This window comes from Apodemus sylvaticus, chromosome 9, assembly GCF_947179515.1.
Source record: "Apodemus sylvaticus chromosome 9, mApoSyl1.1, whole genome shotgun sequence".
Lineage (NCBI taxonomy): Eukaryota > Metazoa > Chordata > Mammalia > Rodentia > Muridae > Apodemus > Apodemus sylvaticus.
Window position 1 is genome coordinate 25,978,945 of NC_067480.1, and position 26,100 is coordinate 26,005,044.

General features: G+C 43.1%; 1 protein-coding gene across 6 annotated transcripts in view; it reads left to right on the plus strand.

The window, feature by feature from the left end:
• The window catches only part of Usp40 (ubiquitin specific peptidase 40), a 69,977-nt gene that overhangs the window by 40,982 nt on the left and 2,895 nt on the right, over positions 1-26,100 (plus strand). For 4 of the 6 annotated variants that reach the window (XM_052192995.1, XM_052192993.1, XM_052192996.1 and 1 more), the window contains 13 exons: positions 2,779-2,832; positions 3,603-3,691; positions 4,740-4,826; positions 6,677-6,713; positions 9,106-9,170; positions 14,963-15,037; positions 17,281-17,404; positions 20,113-20,207; positions 21,901-22,019; positions 22,671-22,736; positions 24,021-24,231; positions 24,357-24,452; positions 25,765-25,859. In XM_052192995.1, coding sequence (XP_052048955.1) covers positions 2,779-2,832; positions 3,603-3,691; positions 4,740-4,826; positions 6,677-6,713; positions 9,106-9,170; positions 14,963-15,037; positions 17,281-17,404; positions 20,113-20,207; positions 21,901-22,019; positions 22,671-22,736; positions 24,021-24,231; positions 24,357-24,452; positions 25,765-25,859 — 1,213 coding nt within the window. Of the gene's footprint in view, positions 1-2,778; positions 2,833-3,602; positions 3,692-4,739; positions 4,827-6,676; positions 6,714-9,105; positions 9,171-14,932; positions 15,038-17,280; positions 17,405-20,112; positions 20,208-21,900; positions 22,020-22,670; positions 22,737-24,020; positions 24,232-24,356; positions 24,453-25,764; positions 25,860-26,100 lie in introns of those variants that run through there. The other 2 variants (XM_052192999.1, XM_052192997.1) reach the window with 2 other exon arrangements.

The window sequence follows — 26,100 nt, forward strand, 5'->3', positions numbered from 1 at the left end:
GTACGCGACAGGGGCTTCGGGCCTGATGGTTTGGCGTGTGTGACTGCTTGTATGTTTATCAAGGTCTTCAGCTTGTTCTCCTAGACTGGACTACAAAGTGGGAGTCAGTACTGTGCCCAGGAACTGCTTTCCTCATCCTGACATTTTTCTTCCCTCCGCATTATGTCTCATGCAGCCAGGGATCCTATCCACTTCCATGAGCTAGAGTCTGCCCCCGTCAGAGCTCTCTCTGCTTCTCCACTACCTTGCCTAACTCTGAAACTAACTTCTGTGGGACCTGCAGTCTGTGACTTTCTTGCCACCGTCCTGCTGAGTCACAGCAGACTGTGAAGCTGCCTTTGGGAGCCCCTCGCACAAGCCCTTGTCTGCCTGGAGACGGTCCGTGCTCCGATCTCTGGACTGTCTTGCCTTTGCACTTTTATCTCCTACCTTAAGGTGTTCATTTGTTCCTAACCTAAATATTCTCTTTTATTTCTGACCATGCAGCCTCAGGCTTTTGGCTCTACTCCTAACACTCTGTCCTTTTGCATTTATAGCTGCAACTGCTCTTTTTTTTAATTTAAATAAAAAATTTTTTATTGAATATATTCTTCATTTACATTTCAAATGCTAAAACCTTTCCCAGTTTCCCCCCTCCCCAAAAACCCCCACCCCTCTTCCCACCCCGTCTCCAAGTATATGCCCCTCCACCCAGGACTCCCAGGGACTAAACCATCAGTCAAGGGGTACACATGGTTCCAACTGCTCTTTTTGTTTGCACCATAACCATTCATTTCTCCCTTTAGACGAGGCTGTGTAAGGGCAGAGTCCATGGCTGTCATGCTCGATGGCCATCCTGGCTGATATGACGGTTTGTTCTGCTGTCACCTTGCCTCACCCTTGAATTTCTGTGTTCAGGAGACCCTCTTGCACTAGGCCATGTAGCTTGAACTACAGGCATACAGTACCATACTCAGCTAGGACTGAAAAAAATGACTGTGAAGCACCGTACTTAAAATCTACTTTTTTTGCTAGGTGGTTTAATCCCAGCACTTGGGAGGCAGAGGCAGGCGGATTTCTGAGTTCGAGGCCAGCCTGGTCTACAGAGAAACCAGGACAGCCAGGGCTATACAGAGAAACCCTGTCTCGAAAAAGCCAATAAATAAATGAATAAATGAATGAATAAATAAAATTCACTTTTTTAAATTAGGAAAATACTTTTATCTACTTCTTTAATAAGAAATGTATGCAAGCTTTATAACAACACAGTACTTGAGACGGAATTCTGGAGTCTTAGGAAGAAAGTCTGTCCCACTCTATTAAACTTAGACTGTTTTAAGCTTGTTCATTATTGCCCATTCAGAAGTCTCAACACTCCTTCCTTCCAAGTTCATGCTTTGCATGGTAAGAATTCTATTTGGACTGAAAACTTAGTGTGCTCCTTCCCAAGAACAGGAGTTTGCATCCTCAACAGTGCATGGTGGCCTCTTCTAGTTGCTAAGTATGTTGAAATGCAGGTGGTCTGCTTTGCACACTTTGAGTTTGCTTGAATATCAGTTCAGTTTCCGTGAGTACTTGACTAAAGCCTGTCCACTGTCACTATCTCTGCAGTCACAGATCAGACCAATCATTTCCCTTCTTTCAAGTTCTGTGGTAACTGGCTAGTGTATGTCTCATGCATATCTGCACACAGACAGTCAAGTGTGTAGTTCTGCTCCCTTTCTCACAGTCACCTGACATTGCACATGACTAGATCATGAAAGAAAGCACCCAAAGAAACAGAAGTCACAATAGAGAAGCAGCCACTGTCCACAGGAATGGTAACATAGCTATCACTCAAGAGGCTCCAGACATGCAGCTAAGGAATTTGCAAAAGGCAAACTTAGTGACTTAGTGAGGATGATGACAAAAAATGCAAACATCCCAGGAAAAATGATGCTGGAGAGAGACTTCACATTGAACAAGCTCCCAGGGGTGTTTTCCGACATTTCATGCAGAAACAGTCTTGGGAGCTGAACTCATATTAGAAGTACAAGAACTTACCAAGGGGCAGGAACTCTTATGCCCCATCACCAGCTGCCCCACAAGGGGAAGACAACTCTTGTTCACAGTCTGGATCTGGTCCCTGCTTTATGTTTTGATGATTGGGTCTCACTGTTTAGCCCTGGCTGGCCTGGGCTAATTCACTATGTAGACCAGGCTGGCATCAGCAGCCCTCCTGCTTCTTTCTCCAAAATGCTTGTAGTAGGGTTCATAGACAGCATCACACCTGCTTTTGACCAGTGTCCTGCGAGTCAGAAATGGTCATCTCTGGTTCTAGTGTTTTAAATGCATGTATACGTGTTTATTTTACTTTTTTCCTGAACCATGTGTAATCTTACAATTTTTAATGTTTGGAGGAAAATGTGCTACAGTCATTGGCTAGTTATACTTTCCCACTGAACCATTTCAGCTATTTATATAATATTGCATGACTGCAAAGTGAAGGTTATCCACATTTGAGGTTGTTTGGGGGGTTTTTGGATTTTTGATTGTTGGAATATTCTGTTTTGTTTTGTTTTGTTTTGTTTTTGAGAAAGCATCTCATTGTGTAATTGAAGCTGGCTCTGAATCTGTGACTCTTCTTGCCTGGCTTCCTAAGCTGGAGCACTGAGTACAGAGCACAGAGCCACTGTGTTCATCTGGAGCTTTGCTTTAGGGGGGTGGAGGTTAGCCTGTTGTACTTGCTGTAGTTAACACAGTAGAGCATTACTGTAGAGCTCTGTGCCTAGGAGTTAACCACCTTCTTTTCATTCACAGCTGAGAACAGCTGTTTGAGACCCATTGATAGAAACGGGAAGCTTCTTTGTCCAGGTAAATCTTGGCAGCAGGTTCTCACTCAGAACACCTGTACGGTAAATAGTGGTTTCCATATCTCAAATTCCTAAGTTACCTTCAGGAAACTGACTTCCGGATGTATTTCTATCCAAATATCTTATTCCTTACAGAAAGACTTATACCATCTCTGTTTTCTTAAAAGCTCTTTCTGATGCCTCAGTCCTTGTTGTGGTCATGGTCTACAGTCTTTGTAGTTTGACCTCTAAGGTCTCTCTGCCTGTTCATTTCATTGGGACACCTTTATAAATAGAGTCTTTGCTTCCCACTTTTCCAACACCTCTTGAGATCAGCCCTGTCTACATCCCAGATGAGTCGAATGGCCAATGCTACTTACTGTCACAACTTTAAATGTGCAGGAAGCAAGTCCACCGTGCAGATGTTTTAATTTGTGTAAACAAGTCTCTGGCCATGTAATGTTTATTAACTATGAATCATGTTTTTCAGCATTGTGGTGCAAGGTAATGAGAGAACTGTAAGACTGTGAGAATTAAACATAACCACGGTGCATGTGCTACTTAACATGAAGCACAGCTCACCTTTTTCTCTTAATATTCTTTCTTTAGAGTGTGTATAAACATCTAGTAATAGTGTGGTGGTGCTGGGTGGAATTCAGGGCTTTGCTCAGGATAAGCACAGACTTTCCTTCTGAGCCAGCCTCGATCCTCTTGGTTCAAGAAAATAATGTCACTTTACTAAAGAAAGGTAGGAATTCAAAATATACATTTAGTTATCAAATTTCCTCATAGTACCAGATACTAGCACTTTGGAGGAAGCAGAGGTGAAGATGGGAAGCTCCGTGGGACTGTGTCTGGGAAAACCACCAACCTCCTCTCAGGTACAGTACCGCCCAGCAGTACAGAGTTGGCCCTTCCCAACCAAAATGTCTATATTTTGTAACTGATATATTTAATTCTCCAGTAATAGATTTTCTATAAAAAAGTTTCTTTAAATTTCTTTAAATTCTTATACTGTTAATACTGTTGAAACCAAAACCATTCCAACACATATTTCTGAGGTCCGTTTTGTAGTTGAGAAGATTTTGTAAAGTTGAGGGGCCACTAGTTTGAACCAGTATCTGTTATAAACTATAAATACTGACTGGGCGTAAGTGAGTCTTTCAGGGATGTAGAAGCTTCCCTCGCTCTCATCCTCCTCAGCATCACCTTCTGTATAAAATACCACAAAACGACCCTTGCCAGAGTCTTCCTAGAAGTGAAATGTCATTAGCATAGCTCCATTCCTGCCTTATGCATGGCAGTCTGGGCTTTGGTCCTGGTCCCCTGACTCCTAGATCTTATTACTTCCCCAGCCACTGTCCTTCAGTGGCTGCTGCGGCAAGTGAGGGGGAGTTAGACTGGTAGCTAGAACTGCTCAAAAGAGCCTAACTGATGAGGAAGCCCCTGTTTCTTCCTATAGGGCCTTGGGGACTGTAGTGTACGGAATAAAACTAAATGTCTCAGAACCACAGACTGCAGATTCCTGTGGAGCGACTGAATCAAAAGTGGGAACACGGGTAAATGGTATAAAAATTTTTCAGAGTCCAGTTCTTATGAGTAGCGTTTTACTTTTGCTTTCAGGAAGTGAGAGTGCCATTTAAATGATAATGCAGAATTACTCAATACCATCTTGTTTTCACAAATTCGCTCTTTGTTTTGCCTTCCTTCCTGCATCATGTTTCAATTCTGGGTAAGCCCAGAGTCTTCAGAATGCTGGGCCAGCACTGTGCTCCCAGCTCTGGGCTCTTTATGTCTGAGTTCTCTGTGCGCCTGGGGCTCTCTCTACCTTTTTATGAGTTCTCTATGGGCCTGGAGCTCTACTTTCTTAGGGTATTTCAGCTCTACTTTCTTAGGGTATTTATGTTCATATTTCTGTCTTGCTCATAGCTGTTCCTGTTTTTTGCTCTGGAAACTGACATTCACCCTGGGGCAGAGATGGAAGTCATAGTAGAAGAAACACTCTCAGTGAGAGATGTAAGTAATTACTTTGGGTTTGGGGCCCATGGTATCCTGTGTCAGGATTTGGAAGTTATAAGATGAGGGCTAACACAGTACATGCTTTCAGAAATTGTTTGTGCTCATTAAAAGGAAATTCAGAAGACAGTTGTGCCAACAGAGACATTTAAATAAGATTGTTCTTGTTACTTTTTACTTTTCTGATGATCAGTAATACTACAGAAATGTGAGCTATGCAGACAGGGTGGCACACACCCATAATCCAGCGCTTGAAAGGTGAACATAGAAGTATCAGGAGTTCAAGGTCATCTTCATCTGTCTAGTACTTCAAGGCTAGCCCGAGTGACAGAAACCCTGTTTCTAAATAAGAAATGAGGAATATACTGTAATCCTTCATTATCTCTTATCCCACTACTACTAACCTTTTGATGTATTTCCTACTTAATATACATGTAAAATCACACAGGGTTGAAGGGTTTTATGTGTTTATGTGTATTGAGAAAAATAAATGAAGAATTGTGTTGGTATCACTAAGAGCTGGGATTTTCAGTAAGCCTGCACTCCTGTATTTGAATTAGAAGACTCTGAATGAAATGCATCTACTTTCTCTTAAAATCTGTCTGCTTTCTTGCTTTATCCACTGCCACAGTTTACAGTCCCTGAGCACCTTAGTAGCAGGAAACAGCCCTGGCACCAGAGGATAGCTGCTAGTCTTAGCTATTTGATTCTAGACGGAGGAACCCGGGCATCCTGGAGTAAATGCTGGTACTCTGTCTAGGTCAGAAAACTGTGGATGACAAGCTACAGCATGTCATCACAAAAGACAGTGAAGCTCCCTGTAGAGCCTGAGGTCCACTTGTCAACATGGGACGGTTGAACTTCAGGGAGAATGACAAGCCTGTGTAAGGAAAAAAAAGTTTAAAAATCAGAAAGGGGTTTGAAGGGGAAAATAAATGAAAGGAGGCGTGCTTTAATGCTGGTACTCAGAAGGCTGAAGCAGGAGCATTATATGTTTGTGGCAGCCTGAGCTACACAGTGAGTGCCAGGCTAGGCAGGGCTACATACATAGAACTCGTTACCTCAGTGATCATGGAGTCCATGTACACGCCCTCATTCTCGTGCTCACATACTGCAAGAAAACACTGGTCACCTTGTGTGTACTAGATGCTAGGGACCAAAAAGTTAGACATGTTTCGCTTCCCTTCTCAAACTAGACCTCAGGTCTCTGATAGGTAATGAGAAGCTGGTTTTTCCTTCTCTTTGCTCTTAGGTACGTAGTATCACTCAAACTTTCTTCTTTAAGATGAGTTTGGTTTAGGAATGTTTTTCCTCAGGAAGTGAATGTTGTGAATTATGCTTTTGTCTCTTTAATCTTTGTCATGTGTTGTCTGATGTTCTGCATTGTGCTGTGAGGTCAGGGCTTCCTTCCATAGTTCTTTCCTGAGAGTTGTGTGGAGTATTTTCTGGGTCTTAATTCAGGCTGGCTTCTCTTTGTAGGATTCCTAAGTGTATCCAGTACTCAGTCATGCATGCTCTGCTTGTCCTCTTAATAAGTGAATTAAATATTTCTGGCTTTGTCTTGGTCTGTATTTAACCCTTAAGTGGCTGTAATTACTGTCGTGCCACCCACCATGCCTAGTACTGTGAACAGTCCTGGCTGAAAGTGACAGAAACTGTTTCCACACCTGGCTTGCCCTTCTTAGCTCCTAGAAGAGAGCTAGCTGTGAATCATCGAGACTGTGCATGTGTTTATCCATGAACAGTGAAGCAGAGTCAGATTTCAGTTAGTCCAGGTTCACAGTCTGGATTCCTCCTATGGAGATCAGAAACAGAAAACTAACATTGAACACATTTTTTTTTTTTTACAGTGTTTAAAGATAATGCTGCAGAAGTCAGGTCAGCAGGGTAAGTTGTTTACTGTGATAATGAACCCTATTCCTGTCCTTTAAAGCAGTTACCTAGAGTCTCTGCGAAAGAGTCTCAACTGGCTTCTTTCTGTGAGAGCTGTGGGGAAATATAGCTTAAATTTTGTGCGTACATAACAAATTCTCCTAGTTCTTATTCGCAGATTAAAAGTAATGGCAGATTACTGCTAAGTAAAGACAACCAATGTTGGGTCTGGTGCAGGTTTAACCCAGAGAAAGCTAAAGTTTCTACTACCTGGGACTGTTCAGGTCTTTTACTGATTTCCAAAAAAAAATCACAATATCCAAAATTTAATTGCACATGTTTTTTTTTCTTATGTTGTAGATTAGAAAATACAAATGAAGAAGATAATAAGTTGAGAATAATGGAAAGTGCTTTGCATGCAGAACCACTTCAGTCAGCTTGGCGGGGTGCCCTAGTGCCTGCTGCAGGGCTCTGCTCTTCCCAAGCTTCTTTATAGGCAAAGGCCCTGGCCCTCTCAGGGAGGGAAGTTATATCCTGTCAGTGGGCGGCATTCCTGCAGTGCACATGCAGTACCTCGTTTGTCCTGTAGCAGCCTGACAGCCCTCAACCGAGCCCCAGTTCCTATGAGGAAGCAGAGGCTTCCAGAATCTAGAAGGCGTGCCCAGACTTCCAGTGGGCAGTATTTCTCTGCTTTACACTGTGCAGTTCAGTGTAAAGATGATATTCGCTTGTAACTCATTAATCATTTTTAAAAATATATACTTAGATTATAAGGGCCCAATGTGCTGTCCCATCCCTATAATCCCAGCATTTGGAGGGAGAGGCAGGAAGATCAAAAGTTGTTGGCCCCTGGGCATGAAGACACACCATTAGCCCCAGCACTATATCAGCTTGTCTTAGACGGGCTTTCTGTTGCTGCAAAGAAAACATGACAACCAAAAAACAAGTTGGGGAGGAAAGGGTTTGTTTGGCTTGTACTTCCACCTTGTAGTCAGTCATTGGAGAAAGTCAGGACAGGAGCTCACACAGGCAGGCCCCTGGAGGCAGGGGCTGATGCAAGGGCAGTAGAGGGCCGCTGTTGACTGGCTGGCTCTGTCTGTGGCTTGCACAAACTGCTTTCTTACAAAACCTAGGATGCCAGCCCTGGGATGGCACCAGAGAAGCAGAAGCAGGAAGATCTCTTTAAATTCCAGACCAACCTGATCTACGTAGTGAGTTCCAGGACAGCCAGGGCTATGTGGAGACTCTGTCTCAGAAAACAAGCAAAGTTTCAGGCCAGACTGGCAGCACAGCAATGTCCTATCTCAGAACAACAACAACAAAACAAGAGCTGGTAGTGTGTGTCAGCAGCAAAGTACTTTCCCAGTACGTGCAAAGCCCTTGATTTCTTCTTCTGCTTCCTCCTGCACCACTAACCCCTTAAAAAAAAGGAAGAAGGAAGATAGTTGACAAATCTTAATATGTTTAAACCAAAACTAACCAGGTTCTTAGAAAGAAGGGTACTGTGGAGAATCAAAATTGAAAACTTTATTTACCTGAAGGTAAATATAAGAAGTCAGTATACCTTTCCTGTTAGGTATATTTATCAACATTGTTATTCTTTTAATAACCAGGTTTTTAAACTTGCCCCATTCAACATTTTTCGCCCAACACACACACACAAAAAACCCAACATTTTTTAAAAGTACCTTTCATTTTACCAGGGTAGTCAGTCTACTGAAAAACAGGACTCTAATCAAACTCTAGTCAAAATGTATTTAATTCACACTCATTTCATGAACACGGTACTCAGGAAGTACTGTCTATTTTTGTTAGATTAACTGCTAAGTTTCCTTGTATACCTGAGAAATTTCTCAGGTGCTGTACCAAAATCAAATTCAGTTTCCTAGGGCTATCAGAAGAGAGTCTATACTTAGAAGTGTGCGTGTATGTGTGTGTGTGAGTGTGTGAATGTGCGTGTGCATGTGCGTGTGTGTGTGTGTGTGTGTGTGTGTGTGTGTGTATTATATGTAATCTAGTATACGTATTACAAAGCTACGGAGTAAACACTGTATGTAGGACAGCAGCAAGAACACCGTGGTTGCATGTTCTTTTCTTTTGTGCTTAGCTGGGCTATGTGTGTGGACTCGGAGCTTGCTCCTAACAGGTAAGTGCTGCTCCTGGGCTGTATCCCCAGTGAGGATGTGGGTTTGAGTCACAAGTTCTTGCTGGGAGAAAAGCAAGCTAAACAAATTGAAGGACCAACTTAATGTTTTTCATATTGTGGAAGACATAATTTTTCAAACAAAAAATGACTGTCTGCTATTGGATAGAGCCTCATTTGATACCTGTTGTCTCTAGAAGATCCTAACAGACTCTTACAGTGTCTACTGTAATGTTTCTCATTTTGCTATTAATTCCTTCCTAGGAGAGATGTGGCACTTAAGGAAAATGGATTGGTGCTATGAAGCTGGTGAGCCTTTATGTGAAGAGGTAAGCGCCTTTCTCTATGTTTTTCAAATATTTTTTTCTTACTATATTGTGTGTGTGCTGGGGAGGGGAATGTGCCACATGTGCCCAGCAGGCATGTGATGTTTAAAGGATAACTTCATGCAGTCAGTTCTCTCATTCTGCCTTTATGTTGTAGGACCAAGTTCTCCTGGCTTGGTGGCAAGCTACCCTACCCACTGAGCCAACTTGCCAGCCCATCTCTTCTACATTTTGCTCTTAAAAATGGTTAAGCTTATGAGCCAGGCGGTAGTGGCACACACCTGTAATCCCAGCACTCTGGGAGGCAGAGGCAGACGGATTTCTGAGTTCGAGGCCAGCCTGGTCTATAGAGTGAGTTCCAGGACACCCAGGGCTATACAAAGAAACCCTGTCTCAAAACAAATCCAAAAAGCAAAAAAAACAAAAAAACAAAAAAAAAAATGGTTAAGCTTATTTCATAGTTTCATACACAATTCTCTCTTTCCATTATAGGAGCAATTCTAAAATAAAGAAAAAAAGTTTTATTCTTTCTTAGCATACAAAAAAAAAAAGACTTTATAAATGTGTCTATTTGTGTTCCCTTTCCCCACTGGTTTCTGGTAAATGGCGGGTGTGGGCTAGGAGGACCATTCTGACATGAGTGGTAAGGCCATGGTGAGCAGCAGGCAGGCTTGAGTAGTGTGTCAGCGAGCGGAGAATTTCAGCGAGCAGATGGCGTGAGCGTGCTAGAAAGCTTCGAAGGCATTCGAACTCCAACCCCCAAGTACTTTGATCCCAGAATTTCTCTGTAAGTAAATATCACATGGTCCAGAAGCAGGAAAGAGTCTGTAGGCAGCTGGAAACCATGGAGTCTACTAGTTGGTCTTCAGTGCCTCAGACCTCCTTATCTACACTCACTCTTTTTTTTATTTTTTTTATTTTTTTTATTCGTTATAATTTATTTACATTTCAAATGATTTCCCCTTTTCTAGCCCCCCCCCCACTCCCCAAAAGTCTCGTAAGCCCCCTTCTCTTCCCCTGTCCTCCCTCCCACCCCTTCCCAGTTCCCCGTTCTGGTTTTGCCGAATACTGTTTCACTGAGTCTTTCCAGAACCAGGGACCACTCCTCCTTTCTTCTTGTATCTCATTTGATGTGTGGATTATGTTTTCGGTATTCCAGTTTTCTAGGTTAATAACCACTTATTAGTGAGTGCATACCATGATTCGCCTTTTGAGTCTGGGTTACCTCACTTAGTATGATGTTCTCTAGCTCCATCCATTTGCCTAAGAATTTCATGAATTCATTGTTTCTAATGGCTGAATAGTACTCCATTGTGTAGATATACCACATTTTTTGCATCCACTCTTCTGTTGAGGGATACCTGGGTTCTTTCCAGCATCTGGCAATTATAAATAGGGCTGCTATGAACATAGTAGAGCATGTATCCTTATTACATGGTGGGGACAAAGAAGAGTTAACACCAATACTCTTCAAACTAGTCCACAAAATAGAAACAGAAGGAACACTACCCAATTCCTTCTACAAAGCCACAATTATGCTGATACCAAAGCCACACAAAGATCCAACAAAGAAAGAGAACTTCAGACCAATTTCCCTTATGAACATCGATGCAAAAATACTCAATAAAATTCTTGCCAACCGAATCCAAGAACACATCAAAACGATCATCCACCATGATCAAGTAGGCTTTATTCCGGGAATGCAGGGTTGGTTCAATATACGGAAATCCATCAATACAATCCACTACATAAACAAACTCAAAGAACAAAACCACATGGTCATTTCATTGGATGCTGAAAAAGCATTTGACAAAATTCAGCATCCTTTCATGCTTAAAGTCTTGGAGAGAACAGGAATTCAAGGCCCATACCTAAACATAGTAAAAGCAATATACAGCAAACCGGTAGCCAGCATCAAACTAAATGGAGAGAAACTTGAAGCAATCCCACTGAAATCAGGGACCAGACAAGGCTGCCCCCTTTCTCCTTATCTTTTCAATATTGTACTTGAGGTACTAGCTCGGGCAATTCGACAACATAAGGAGATCAAAGGGATACAAATTGGAAAGGAAGAAGTCAAACTATCATTATTTGCAGACGACATGATAGTCTACCTAAGTGACCCAAAAAACTCCACTAGAGAGCTCCTACAGCTGATAAACAACTTCAGGAAAGTGGCAGGTTATAAAATCAACTCAAGCAAATCAGTGGCCTTCCTATACTCAAAGGATAAGCAGGCTGAGAAAGAAATTAGGGAAATAACCCCCTTCACAATAGCCACAAACAGTATAAAGTATCTTGGGGTGACTCTTACCAAACAAGTGAAAGATCTGTATGACAAGAACTTCAAGACTCTGAAGAAGGAGATGGAAGAAGACCTCAAAAAATGGGAAAACCTCCCATGCTCATGGATCGGTAGAATCAATATAGTTAAAATGGCCATTTTGCCAAAAGCAATATACAGATTCAATGCAATACCCATCAAAATCCCAACTCAATTCTTCACAGAGTTAGAAAGAGCGATTATCAAATTCATCTGGAACAACAAAAAACCCAGGATAGCTAAAACTATTCTCAGCAACAAAAGAAAATCTGGGGGAATCAGTATCCCTGACCTCAAGCAATACTACAGAGCAATAGTGTTAAAAACTGCATGGTATTGGTACAGTGACAGGCAGGAGGATCAATGGAACAGGATTGAAGATCCAGAAATGAACCCACACACCTATGGCCACCTGATCCTCGACAAAGAGGCTGAAAACATCCAATGGAAAAAAGATAGCCTTTTCAACAAATGGTGCTGGTTCAACTGGAGGTCAGCATGCAGAAGAATGCGAATTGATTTATCCTTGTCTCCTTGTACTAAGCTCAAATCCAAATGGATCAAGGACCTCCACATAAAGCCAGACACTCTGAAGCTAATAGAAAAGAAACTGGGGAAGACCCTTGAGGACATCGGTACAGGGAGAAAGTTCCTGAACAGAACACCAATAGCGTATGCTCTAAGAGCAAGAATTGACAAATGGGACCTCATAAGGTTACAGAGTTTCTGTAAGGCAAAGGACACCATCAAGAGGACAGATAGGCAACCAACAAATTGGGAAAAGATCTTCACCAATCCTACATCAGATAGAGGGCTAATATCCAATATATACAAAGAACTCAAGAAATTAGACTCCAGAAAACCGAACAACCCTATTAAAAAATGGGGTACAGAGTTAAACAAAGAATTCTCACCTGAAGAACTTCGGATGGGGGAGAAGCATCTTAAAAAATGCTCAACTTCATTAGTCATTAGGGAAATGCAAATCAAAACAACCCTAAGATTTCATCTTACACCAGTCAGAATGGTTAAGATTAAAAATTCAGGAGACAGCAGGTGTTGGAGAGGGTGTGGAGAAAGGGGAACACTCCTTCACTGCTGGTGGGGTTGCAAATTGGTACAACCACTCTGGAAATCAGTCTGGTTTCCTCCGAAAACTGGGCACCTCACTTCCAGAAGATCCTGCTATACCACTCCTGGGCATATACCCAGAGGATTCCCCACCATCTACACTCACTCTTAGCAGGTGGCCAAAAGAAGCTCTGGCCTCTTAGCTGTGCTCAGCACTATGCCCCTCCCACCTTCCTGCTGTCTGTCTAGGAGTCAGCAGTGGTTTACATTTTTAAACAGGCACAACAGGGCTTCCACTGGGACACCAGTAAAGTCCACGGAGCACCCTTGAGTCTTGGTAGGGTTGGGAATAAGAAGCAGGTGTCAGAGAATCCTGAGGTGTTAAAATTAGGTAGCCTCTTCATTGTCTGCAGGTCTGAGTTCCATCCTGCCGTTGGGGTGTGTAAATACCACTCACTTGAGCAGACAAAATAGGAGGGCACTCGGGGGGTGGCAGAAGGCAGCTTTAAATGGGAGCCCAACACAGGGGTAAAATTCCTCAACAGAACACCAATAGCTTATGCTCTAAGATCAAGAATTAACAAATGGGACCTCATAAAATTACAAAGTTTCTGTAAGGCAAAGGACACTGTCAAAAGGACAAAACAGCAACCATCAAATTGGGAAAAGATCTTTACCAACACTACATCCGACAGAGGGATGTACAAAGATATGCAAAGAACTCAAGAAGGTAGACCCCAGGGGGAGGGAAGAGGACTTATAGGACTTTCGGGAAGGGGGATCCAGGAAAGGGGAAATCATTTGAAATGTAAATAAAGAATATATCGAATAAAAAAAAAAAAAGATGGGAGTCCAAGTGAGAAACAGCACAGATTGAGATGGAGGAGGCAGGGTTTCACAAACTCCCGATGGGGTAGGGGAAATTCGAGCTAGCTCAGGGGTGAGTGTCTTTGTCTGAAGGACAGAGGAGCCTTCTGCAGGAAACTTACGCAGCATGGTTCTATATGGTGAAGGCTTCCCCCACAGTGGTTCTTGATGAGAGAGACAGTCTTTGTTTGTCCGAACTGTATATTGTTCACCTTGGAAAATTGGTCCATATGACTTATTCAGGGTGGGCCAGAGATTAAATACTTTTTGCAGGAAGGAGTGTCTGTGAGAGGAAGCTTATTGGCTAAACCATTGGGCCAGCCCATCTAGATACCTCATTAGCATGGAGAACTCTGTTCTGTGCTAGTGACTGGTGCTCACAGTCCTCATGTGCGGTGTCATGGTCACGTGTTCCAGAACAGGAACTAGTTTTGAAAGTAGATGAAATGCATACCGTTGTCAGATACGAGAAGTTCCAGGATTTCTGATTCTGTTCAAGGTCCCAATTTTTGTCTGGTGACACAGTTCCACTTGCCCCCCAACTGACTACTGTTTTTCCAGAGACAGACTATTACTACAGACCCAGGCTGTCCTCAGATGTCCTCCTCCTGTCTCTGCCTTTAAAGTGCTGGGATTACAGGCATCCACCACCATGCCTGGGCATTTTCTTCATAATCAGTCCCCAAATCAGTATTAGTTCATCTCAAAGCACATTCATTGTTTTCAAAGCTGAAGTCCCTTTCAAACTTGGCAGTCTCTTTCCCATCATAGTCTTGTATGTCTTTCTTAGATTTAGTCCTGGCCTTCAAGGGCCTACTACCCTTTCTACTTTCTCCTCGCCCCTTTCCACTGCCAGAGTACTTGACCCTAAGAGTTGTTTCCTTATACTGCAGTATAAGGAAAAAGCAGAACAGGGAAGTGGGAAGGTTTGGGTGGGAGAACAGGGGGAGGGAAGGGGGCTTATGTGACTTTTGGGGAGTGGGGGACCAGAAAAGGGGAGAGTAGAGTTGTTTCCTCTTAACTAAATTACTTCTACAACTTCCCTGGCCCGGCAGGTGGTCCCCACATAGTCCCGCATACAGAGCCCCAACCATGTTCAGTGGCTGTTCCGCCACACCGAGGCCGTGCCCACTGCTCCGCTCTGCTGGCCACGCTGCGCTGCGCACTCTGGCTCTCCTGCCTCTCAGCTCTTGACTCGGTGGCCCTGACTTGCCCTTTGTTCTTCTCCCTCAACCACAACCAAGTTCTTTATTTCCTCTAGTTTCCAAATCCAGCCTTTTTTCCAAGAACCACTGACATCTCACATTGCACAAATCAGTCTCTTTCCTCAAATCCTCTGTGGCTCTTCTGCTCGGTGCCCATAGCTTAATACACAATGGTATTCTGATACCTATTCTTAGTTTTATCTCCTTTGTCTTTAGTGTCTGCTTGGTTGTTTATCTCTTGGGAAGATAATAGAAGTATAAGACTTTAAAAGATCCAATGGTCTCTTTGTTCATTTCAGAAGTGACAAAAAGAATTTCTATGTTCCCAGGATGCTACACTGAAAGAGCTTATGATCCGTTCTGGGGATACTTTGCTTTTAACTGAAGGAAAACTTCCTCCTTCGGTAAGATACTGTTTCTGAATGGCCATTTTATAAGTAAGTTACTGTTTTCTTATTTCTATGATGCTGATGTGAAATGAGGAAAAAAAAAAGACAGCTTTGCCAAAATCTTAGCAGTCAGGCAGATTTCCTTCCTAATTTCTAAATAAAATTAAGATGTAAAATAAAATTAAAATCATTATATATTAATATATATGATTAAGTTAAAATTATATTTAAAATCAGTGATATAGAGAGTATTATTTTTTCTACTTTTATATTTAACTTATTTTTGAGACCAGGGTCCACTATATACTACTCTTGACTGGCCTGGAACTTGCTGAATAGACCAGGCTAGCCTTGAACCCAAAGAGACCCATCAGCCCCTGCTTCCTGAGTACTGGGCTTAAAAAGCTATCTATATTGTATTTAATATTTTAATCTCATCGAAAGTCCAGAAATTACCATTACATCCAAACTAATAATTTACTGCTCTTTAATTTCTTATATTTTCAGTGTTATAAATTCATCTTGTTTTCAGTTTTTGCTTTCTTTGAAAGGTGTATTTTATTTATTTTTTATGTACTGGTATTGCATGTATGCATGACTGGATACCATGTGTGTGCCTAGTGCCCACAGAGGCCAGAAGAGAGTGCTGGATCTCCAGGAAGTGCAGTTATAATTGTGAGCTGCTGTCACTGCTAACAGTGTCTGTATGTGTGTCTCTGTGTGTGTATGAATGTGCATATGATGTACATGTGGGGAATGTTTGTATGTTTGTGGGGGACATGTGTGTTCACAGGCATATTGAAGCCAGCAGTTGACCTCAGCTATTGTCCTTTTCACCTTATATACTGAGGTATCAGCTCTCATTGGAGTTGAAGCTGGCTAATTCAGCTAGTCTGGCCAGTCAGCTTGTCAGGGGCAACTTGTCTTTCTGCATAGGTGCTAGGTCCAAACTCAAATCACACTTGCAGCAAGCACCTTAATCCTGAGCCTCTGCCCAGCCTGTTGTGATGCTTTTTTTTTTTAAACCAGCATTACATATCACTGCTTTTCTTTATTCATTTTTAATGCAAAAAGGCAAAATGATAAAGCAAAATGTTTCCAAATTCCAATATTTGGATAAATGATATTCACTTATTAGAAAATTCAGACAGCATAGAAAGCTGTTTGTCAAATGATAAAGCTCTAAAATGAAAAGCAAGAGTCCTTCCTATCCATGTCTCCCTTGTGCATCCTCCTAAGAAAATGCTCTAACCAAGCATGGCCATCCAGTGAGGCTGACATGGAGGACGTAAGAACCTGTCTCAGAAGGAAAGATAGAGGGGGGGAAGGGATCGAAATGTGCATATGTACAAGCCGAGAGCGACTGAGGGCACGCATCCTTTATGCTCTCCCCTGAAGGGCCATGTCTCTTGCATGTTCTAAAGTCATGTTCCATGTCTGGGTTTATTTACCATATCTCGAGGATCACAGATGGGATCTGCTCTTTCATTCATAATTTCATAGAGCCCTATTAAGCTTTGTACAGTGATCTTTAAATGTTTGAATAGGTAATATAATATAAAATCCCAAACATCTAAAGCATTGGGTTGCGAAAAGTTGGAATGTCCTATCTCCCCGGCCTTCCTCTCCTCAGTCCTCCATATTGGCATCCAGTTTTCTCTGGATTCTCCAGAGGTTTACACTTTGGTGTGCATACACTCAACTATGTGTCTTCTATGTATACAGTGTATATGTATATGCATGAGCATTTTTCATTTGCATAGATGATTATATTCTATGTACCATATTTTGTGTATAGCCAAGACTAACTTTGAATTCATGGCAGTTGTGCCTCAGCTTCCCAAGTCCCGGAGGAACAGGCATGAGCCATCATGCCTCACTTCCACCTGGTTTTTTCATTCATATTTAATGTTTAAGCGCATGCTGTCTCAGTACATCCAGAGTTCTCTCATTCTAAAGTAACTACATGGTAGCCCACCATGTGGAGGCACTCACTCACTCGTGTGTGCTGGGGACAGAAGTGAGAACCTTGCATGTGATAGTCTCTCACTCTACCCCTGAACTACATCGCAGACCTGTAATTTAATCTCACCAGTCTCTTCTCAAAGATCCCAGTAGAAAGTGTATATATGAGGGCTGGAGAGACAGCTCAGCCTTCAGCTGACCCAAGTTTGCTTCCCAGCACCAATAGCAGGAAGCTCCCAACTACCTGTAACTAATGAAGTAAAGATTCAGTCTTAAAATGTTCTGTTCTTCAGGGTCACTTGAAGATGCCCATCTGGTGGTACCAGCCTGCAAGGCTGTCAGGACACCGTGAGGGTTGGGACCGCCTAAACTGTGCCTTTTCTCAAGGTAGCATCTGGAGAGATGCTCCCACCCAAGGTAAGAACAGTGCTCTTAAGAGTCAGCTGTAACACTCACATCAAAATGCACGTTACTCTTCCCAAGGACCTGAATTCATTTCTCATCGCACACATGGTGGCTCAACCATCTCACCTTATTTTTGCCTCCTCAAGCACTGTAAGCACATGGTGCACAGACTGCTTTCAGGACACACATACACACACACACACACACAGTTGAAAATGAAAATTTAGTCATTCCTTTTTAACAGATGATTTTATACTAATATTCTTTATTAAGCAATGCTTTGTAAGCTCTTTGAAGTCCTATAATCTTAGCAATTGCCTACCCTGTTATGATAAACTGCCATGATCAAAAGTAACTCAGAGAGGAAGGGCAAATAAGCCTCATACTTTATCCAGCTTTCCATCATTGAGAGAAGTGTCAAGACAGGAGCTCTGTCGGGAACCTGGAGCTCGGAACTGAAGCAGAGACCATTTAGGAAATCTTGCTTCTTAGGCTCACCCTCTGCCAACTTCTTACCGAACCATCCCCTAGTGGTAGCCCTGTGCACAATCAGGAAATGCCCCATAGGTTTGCCTGCAGGCAGGCTGATGGAGACATTTTTCTAAGTTGAGTTTCCTCTTCCCAGATGACCTTAGTTTCTGTCAAGTTGACCAAAAAATAAACTAGCACAGAGATCTTGACTATTACTAATACCTGGTACTTTTTCAAAGACCTTTTATGTAGCAGCTCTCAAGAGCCTCAGAGAAACAGCCCCACTTACTGTCATGGGCCACATATTTGTGGCTTCATCATTCCCATGAGCACAAGGGCAGGAACCAGAGCTGGAGTCTAGATACACACTGGATAGTTTTGGGTCTTTCTGAGTATACCAAAGACCCCGGGAGCTGCTTCCCAGGTACCATCAGCTGAATTGTTGAAATAACAGGCAGCATAAACTTGCTGCTGCATTCAGATTATAGCTCATGCATCCCAGTGGACACTGCTCCCATCAGAGGAGGGACTGCCTTTGCAGAGTTTCCCTTCCTGTAGAGAGTGTGCTTTCTCACTGGAAGTGTGGATAAAGGGGACACATGTGTTTTAGCAGGTCCACCTCTTTAGGGATAAAGTGTGATTGCGACATCTTATAACCATATTTGTTCATATGTCTTAAACCTGTACAATGAAATGAATGTAAATCAAATTCTTCTCTCCTAAGTGTTAGCCTTGGCATCTGCAGAGAATTATTCTGATTAGATTATATTAGTTCATTGTCAATTCTAAAGATTATCTAGGTGATAGAAATCATGATTGTGGGGCTGGAGAGATGGCTCAGTGGTTAAGAACACTGACTGCTCTTCCAGAGGTCCTGTGCTCAGTTCCCAGCAACCACATGGTAGCTCACAACCATCTGTAACGGGATCCGATGCCCTCTTCTGGTGCATCTGAAGACAGCTATGATGTATTCATATACTGTAACATTTCCTTTTTAGTAAAGGGAAGGTTCACCTTGGGTAGTGCTTCTGTGTCACAGTGGAACTGTTTCAGCCTTTAGATTTTGGGGGGATATAAGAACCACTAGTAAACGGGAAGTGGTAGAGTGCACTTGTGCTCCCCATTCTCAGGAGGTTGAAGTAAGAAGATTAAGATCAAGGCCAACCAAGGACTGCATAGTAAGACCCTCTCTCTAAAAGCAAGAATTTAACAAAAAGCCACTCAGGAACAGAATTTAATTATGTAGAATCAACTGATAATTTCTTAGTATGTGTTCACAAGGTGCTCCATAGTAATCAAAGAAATATAAGTAAAACAAAAAAGGAGTATAGCTATCCTGAGCCTAAATCTTAGTTAATAGTGTTTTCCATGAGAGAACATTAGACATGCCGCTGCCACACCCCCCTTTTTTTTTGTTTTGTTCTGTTTGTAATTATTGTGTGTGCCTATGTGCATGGGGTGTATGTGGGAGTTTTAAGATAGCTTTGTGGAATTGGTTCCCTCTTTCTACTTTTACATGGATTAGGAAACTTAACTCTGGTTACCAGTCTTTCACAGAAAAGCACCTTTATCTCCTATGTCACATCATTGGCCACCAAATCTACCTTTTTGGAGACAGGATCTTGCTATATAACCCTAACTGACCCAGACTATAGGTCAGAATGACCCCAACATCAGTGATCTTCCTATGCCTGCCTCCAAGTACTAGATTACAGGCAGATGCCACCAGCTAGGTGGTATCTTTTGGTTTGGGTTTTATTTTCAAACATACATAGATCCTCTTGTTAAGACTTGATTCATTCATGAATATTACTGAGCCTTTTCCATGTAGAGCCCATCATAATAGACATTGGTAGATAAACCACCATGACAGTCTGTCTCCTCTTACAAAGCCTGCTCTTAAATATGCACACACACCGGAAGATACTCAGGAAAATGACAAGTTTGGGTATGTGTTCTGAGAAAGAAAAGAACATAGATTATCTTGCCAGTAGTCTTCTGTGAGGCATGGAGGAGTGGAGCAGAGCAGCCAGCAGGGAGAGAGCGTAAGAGTGCGTAGCCACTCAGGGAGAGAGCAAAATCCCTGGATGCTGAGTGACAGTGGAGTCACAAGCACATGCAGAGGACTCAGGTTAGAGGCTTGGGCATTGATTGAGAGAGCCTGTTTACAGTCCGAGAACATGGCAGAGTACTTCAGAAATATGAGATAAAGTTAGATTACTCAAACATGCATCTCTGTCTTCTTGAAGGTGCTCCTGGCCCCGAGCCTGCAGAAGTTTCTCTTCTCTACTTGGGAGATGTGGAGATCTCAGAAGAGGCCACACTGGTGGAACTGAAGTCTCAGGTCAGGCCCCTTCCTGCAGCACACTTTGTGTTGATATGGCTTCTTCCAGGGAGATATTAATTAATCTATTCTTCTATTTCCTCTTCCCCCAATTACAGTCTGTCCTGATATGGCATGTGTTATATGCCATGGTCAGGGGTAAGTACCAACAGGCAGCCCACATTCAACACAGACACTTCTGGTATCTGTTGGTGCTGGTGCCCGGTGGTTCCACTCACAGTTCCCACAGGCATGCCGTGCTTGTGTTTGGATTGATCCTCAGAAGCTTGTGGCTTATGTTCCTTTTGACTTTTTAGGGAAACATGACTTCTTGACTCATTTTCAAAGCATTCCCTTTAGCTCTTCATTTACACTGTCTGTACATCGTGATCCACTTGTTTGATGTCATCAATTCCAAGCTGTGTTGTATGGGTTTTCCTTAGTCAGCAGAGAGCTATGTGTACTAGGATCCTAACCTGGACGTTTTGTCGTCTTGTGTGTCACATCTCACCATACAAATGGGAAGGCTGGATGATGGATGGCACACGGTGATGAAACAGTGTCTTGTCCTGCTGGACTGTGGTGGGCATGGCAGTTACTAAATGGAGAGATGCAGGACTTAGTATGACCTGCAGGGGCATCTTTTGTGTCCCCAGTGAATAAAATAACCCTACTTAAGAAAGACTTAAGCTCCATTTCCCTGAAAACAAATGGGAAGACCTTTTTATTCCCTGTACTCAGTTGAAAGATAAAAGATGGCCATTTTTAGGTTACAAAAATCAAACAAAGGCTGCTTTCTATACTTCATCCTTAGTATAAAAGGTGCTTAAAGTTACCTGCTCCGTGGAGTTAGAGCATACAGGAGGGCCTCCCTGTTGGAGCCAGTCTTAAGTATTTTAAAACCAAAAGTTCTGTCACTGAAGAGCAGATTGAAGACTTGTGTCCATGTAGATAAGAGCTGAAGATGAGCCTTGCTTTATTTGAGCAGACTCTGCATGTATGAGTCACAGCCATGGAGAATTGGTTAAGTGGCTTTGTGAAAACATGATTAAGAAGTTTTTGGATTCTAATGTAGTGGCACACGCCTTTAATCCTAACACTTGGGAGTAGAGGTAGGTGGATCTCTGTAAGTTCAAGACCAGCCTGGTCTATATAGTGAGTACCAGAACAGCCAGGGATACATAGAGAGATCCTATCTCAAAACAACAAACAGTAGTTTTTCAGCCATGAGAGCCAGGACAGTACTGTAATATACAGTGTCCAAGAGGTAGGGCAGGAGGATTATCCAAACTGGGTTACAGAGCAGGAGCCTGACTCAAAATGTAAAAATAATAAAATGGGTTTAAAAATAGAAGGTTCATTTTTCTGGTCTATTTCAATGGAAAGGAATATAAACAGTACCAGGGTTTATTTCATTTAAGACAGATATTTCTGTAATGTTTTGACTTTTTAAGACAGGATCGGATGTATCCCAGGCTGGTCTGGAATACAAACATGTAGCTAAGGATAACCTTGAACTCCTAATCCTCCTGCCTCTACCTCCTAAGAGTTGTGGCCGTGGGCATGTCCTACCACAAGCAGCTCTCCTGGAGTTTCGAATAGATTGACTTACTGACACTGACACTGAGGTGCTCGTCCCTCAAAGTCATGGAATGTGTCATTCAGATGTTTTCAAGGACTGTTAAACTCAGTGACAATATGTCTCTTTTTCTAGGCCATGGCCTTGCCTTCTGCTTCGAAGCTCGCTGTCCAGTCCACAGCTCTGCTTAGAGTCTGGACGGTGGAGAGCAAGCGCCCCAGCAGGCTATTGCGCACTAACTGGCGGCAGCTCAAGTAAGTGACTCTGGATTCCTGGCCACCCTCCTGCCGCCACTGTAAGGGAGAGGGAGCACAATGGGCCTATGAGGGAAGCTGTCCCATGAGCCAGACTATCCCAGGAAGCCGCTCCCTAGGAACTTGTCAGTTGGATAAGCTGCTCACCCAAGTTCACTCTGGGAGAACATCAGCCTCCATACGAAGACCAGACATAGACAGCATTGTGCATTCTCTCTGTGCACTAGAGACCACATGATCATGACTTAAAGGACTTGAGAGTGATGTGGGAGTTAGAGTGAGCCTCTGATATTCAGGACATGTTATGAGCTGCTCCACCTCCAGAAATATTAGTGGGCGTGTTTGGAGCATTTGACTTCCTTTGGCAAAAGCAGCCGTAACGCATTCTCTCATGTCTGTCTGATTATCAACCAAAAAGCAATGCAGCCAACTGTGGCCGGAGGGCTATTTGACTGGCATCTGCCCATCTTCAGAGCCGGGCCTTCCTGTGTAGTGAGGAGCAGTGTTTAAATACTCTCCTTTTCTAAAAGCCTGAGTGCTTGGCTGCATCATTCAGAAAGCAGTCCTTTTCTTCAGGAAAATACTTGGATTTGGGCCTGGGGCTTGCAGAAAACCTAGTGACTTACTTGGTTGCTCCATTTCAATTCCCAGGGAGTACAGACTGGGCCGAAGAGCAGAGCTCTGCCTAGAGCTCCTTCAAAAGGAGGAGGACCTGGGGTAAGGAAGCCTGCCTGCCACACACTTCCCATGGAGTGGTGGCTTTCCTAAAAATGTAGGTGATCAACATGTAGGTACCTGATCAGAAATGTGTTGTTTCCCTGCTTCTGAACTGTCCCACAATTTTTGGGTCTGACTGAAGCATGAGAAGTACCCTAAGTTTAAGGTCAGCCTGGGCTATCCAGCAAGGACCTGCCTCAAACAAAGTAAATTGTATTCTAGAAACCTTCTGACTTTCCTATAACTCATTCTGGTGTAACTGCAGCAACTGTTAGTTTTTCTGTCATATTCAAGACGTTACCAAGCACTTGACAACCTGAGGTATTAGCAATACAGCCCTCCTCATGGCACATGACTTATAGTCTCACCCATCATTCTGCTGCCCCTGTACTGCCTTCTTCCCAGTGTCTGCTGGTGAGACACAATCCCCACTGTGTGCTGAGATAGATTTCCAAGTGTCTGTCTCCTGGTCTGGTACATAAGTCCCTCTGAGAGTAAACACTATGTTCATTTCATTTCTACACCCCCAAGACCTGCAATAGCATCTGTGATGATGTAATTATTTAGACTAATGAAGCACCCCAAAATCATCTATAATCAGTGTCATGAGTATCCGTGAGTACTAGCCTTCCCTCTCCCCATTGTAGTAAGATTGCTCTTACTGTCAGCCTGTTCTGGAAAACATACCCTTCCATCCAGGTCTGACCCTCAGTCAACCCCAGTGGCTTCCTAAGAGCACATCCATAGGCAGGAAGATCAGGAGCCAACTTGTGTGGGCACTTTAGATCTCTTAAATGCTTCATCTCCAAGAAAGGTCTCAGGTAGTTTCTGGTCCCAAATGTAGAGCTCATGAGTATTGATCTCACCTATAAACCCACCTTGAATATTTATCATTTAAATCTTTCCTGAATTGGCAAATGAAAATGGGTCTTGTTCATGATTTTTCTAGTGCTGTGATTGCTAGTAAGACTGCCTTTCTCCAACAGACTTACAAATCTGTATTTTATGAGCATCGGTGATTGTTCTGTATATTTTGCATGAATGGTTTTGACCCCCTTTTAGGGTGACTTGACTCTGGATAATATGCAGAGCTTATGTTGTAAACAGTGGCTTTCACCCCCGTAGTAGCTTTGTGCCCTTGCCATGCTGCTGCAGGAGCTCTGCTGCAGACCTGGGGTGGGATCCCCACCTCCATCTGAGCACCTTTTAGAAACTGGAGGATGGAGTAGCCTTGCCCTTCACACTCTGCAGCATTCATCTTTTCTGTGCTTTGCTCATCTGTAGGCCCCGGGATGTGCTGCTGAGGACACAGCTCCGCATCCCTGGTGAGAGAGCCTACTCTGTGGCCACAGACCTGGTATGGGACACCACCAGGGGATGGACTGCTGGCTCCTTGAGGCAGAGAGTGGCTGATGTCTATTCTCTTCCTGTGGAGAAAATCGAAATTGCCAAATATTTTCCTGAAAAGTTTGAGTGGCTTCCAATATCTAGCTGGGTAAGTTGGGCTTTCTCAGAGAAACCAGGGCTGACTGGCCTGATATTAGAACAAAGGTGTTTCATAGTGGCAGAGTCCAGTGAAAACTTCAAGTTGAATTTTATTGATATTTGATTTTCCAATAGAATCAGCAAGTTGCCAAAAGGAAAAAGAAGAAAAATCAAGATACTTTGCAAGGGGGACCATATTACTTGAAAGATGGAGACACCATTGGCATTAAGGTGGGTTAAAAGTGAATTTATCATTTTGAATCAAGGATCAAATATTTCAGAGAAGCTTACTAGATAGTCTCATTTTACATAAATTGTTTCAGAGAGTGAATGAGAAAGAGGGAAAGACTGATAATTCATTGTGTGGGGACAGCAGGTAGACCCTGAGACCAACTGTCAAGGACAATAATAAAGGACTTCGCCAGCTTGCTTATAACCACTGACCTTGTTTCTTTCCCCATTGTTCTGATAAAGCATCCTGACAAAAGCAACTTAAGGGAGAAAAGGTTTATTGCAGCTCATCATAGTGGAGAAGCACAGTGACAGGCGCTTGAGGAACCTTGTCACATCACAACCATAGTCAGGATGTAGTGATGAGTTGCACACCTGCTGCTCAGCTCTTCCTCCATTCTGTGCAGCCCAGGACCCATGTCCAGAGAATGAAGCCAGCCATAGGAAGCAGGTGCCCACACCTCAGTACAGGCAGCCAAGACCATCCCCACAGGCGTGCCTCTCCCGAGACCATCCCCACAGGCGTGCCTTTCCCGAGACCATCCCCACAGGCGTGCCTCTCCTGAGACCATCCCCACAGGCGTGCCTCTTCCCCAGTGAGTCTAGATTCTGTCACATTGGCTGGTAATATGAACCATCACACCCAAGAAACATAAAAATCTAACTAAGCAAAATACAGCTCTACATGGTAGCTTATACCTATAATCTCAGCACTTAGGAGTTGGAGGCAGGAGGATTCTAAGTTTCAGGCCAGTCTGGGCTTTAATAGCAGTTATTTTTCTTCATTTTTGTGTGTGGCTGTGAACACCTGTGCATGCAGAGGCCGGCGGAGGATGCTGGGCGGCCTGCTTTATCATCTTCCACTTAATTCTCTCACTGAAGCTGGAACCAGGCTGCTGGCCAGCAAGCCCTGGTGGTCCCTCTGTCTTCGCCCCTCTTAGGCTGCAAGCATAAGCAAACATGCCTGACTTTTCCCCCATATTTTCTGGAGTTTTGAATTCAGGTTCTCATGTTTGAGCCACAAGTCCTCTTACCTGCTGAGCCATCCTCCCTCCCACCCACAGGATAGAACAGTCTCCTCAGCGTTGTCTGCTGAGCTCCACATGTATGCTGTAGTATGCACAGGTTATGCATTTGCCCCCCATATATACAAATAAATACAAATACTGACTGAAAAAAATTAGAATATTTTAAAAATCAGTTAAGTCTGAGAGTATCTTCTTTTTCTTTTTTAGTTTAGATAGTTTACTATCTGCCTGTTCTAAATGTAGGCCTGACTGAAAACCCTGGTCTTTATTGTTTTGAAATGTAGAATCTCCTGTTTGATGACAATGATGATTTCAGTACAATCAGAGATGACATTGGAAAGGAAAACCAGAAGCGGCTAGCTCAGGAAAAAAAGAAAAGGTAAGCCTAAGGCTTGGCCATGTTCCACTCAAGGCCACTGGGGACGAAGACCTGGCATACTCACTCCCTTTTCAGACACCTCACCTAATCTTCCAGGGCCCTAGTTGTCACCCAGCAGTCAGGCCCTGTCATCTTCGTCCCTATGGAGAGCTAAAACACTGTGAATTGGTATTGCTATCACCATGTTCTGTGTGCAGCTGGCATTCCCCGTTTGCATGCTATTGGAATAATGCATCCTCAC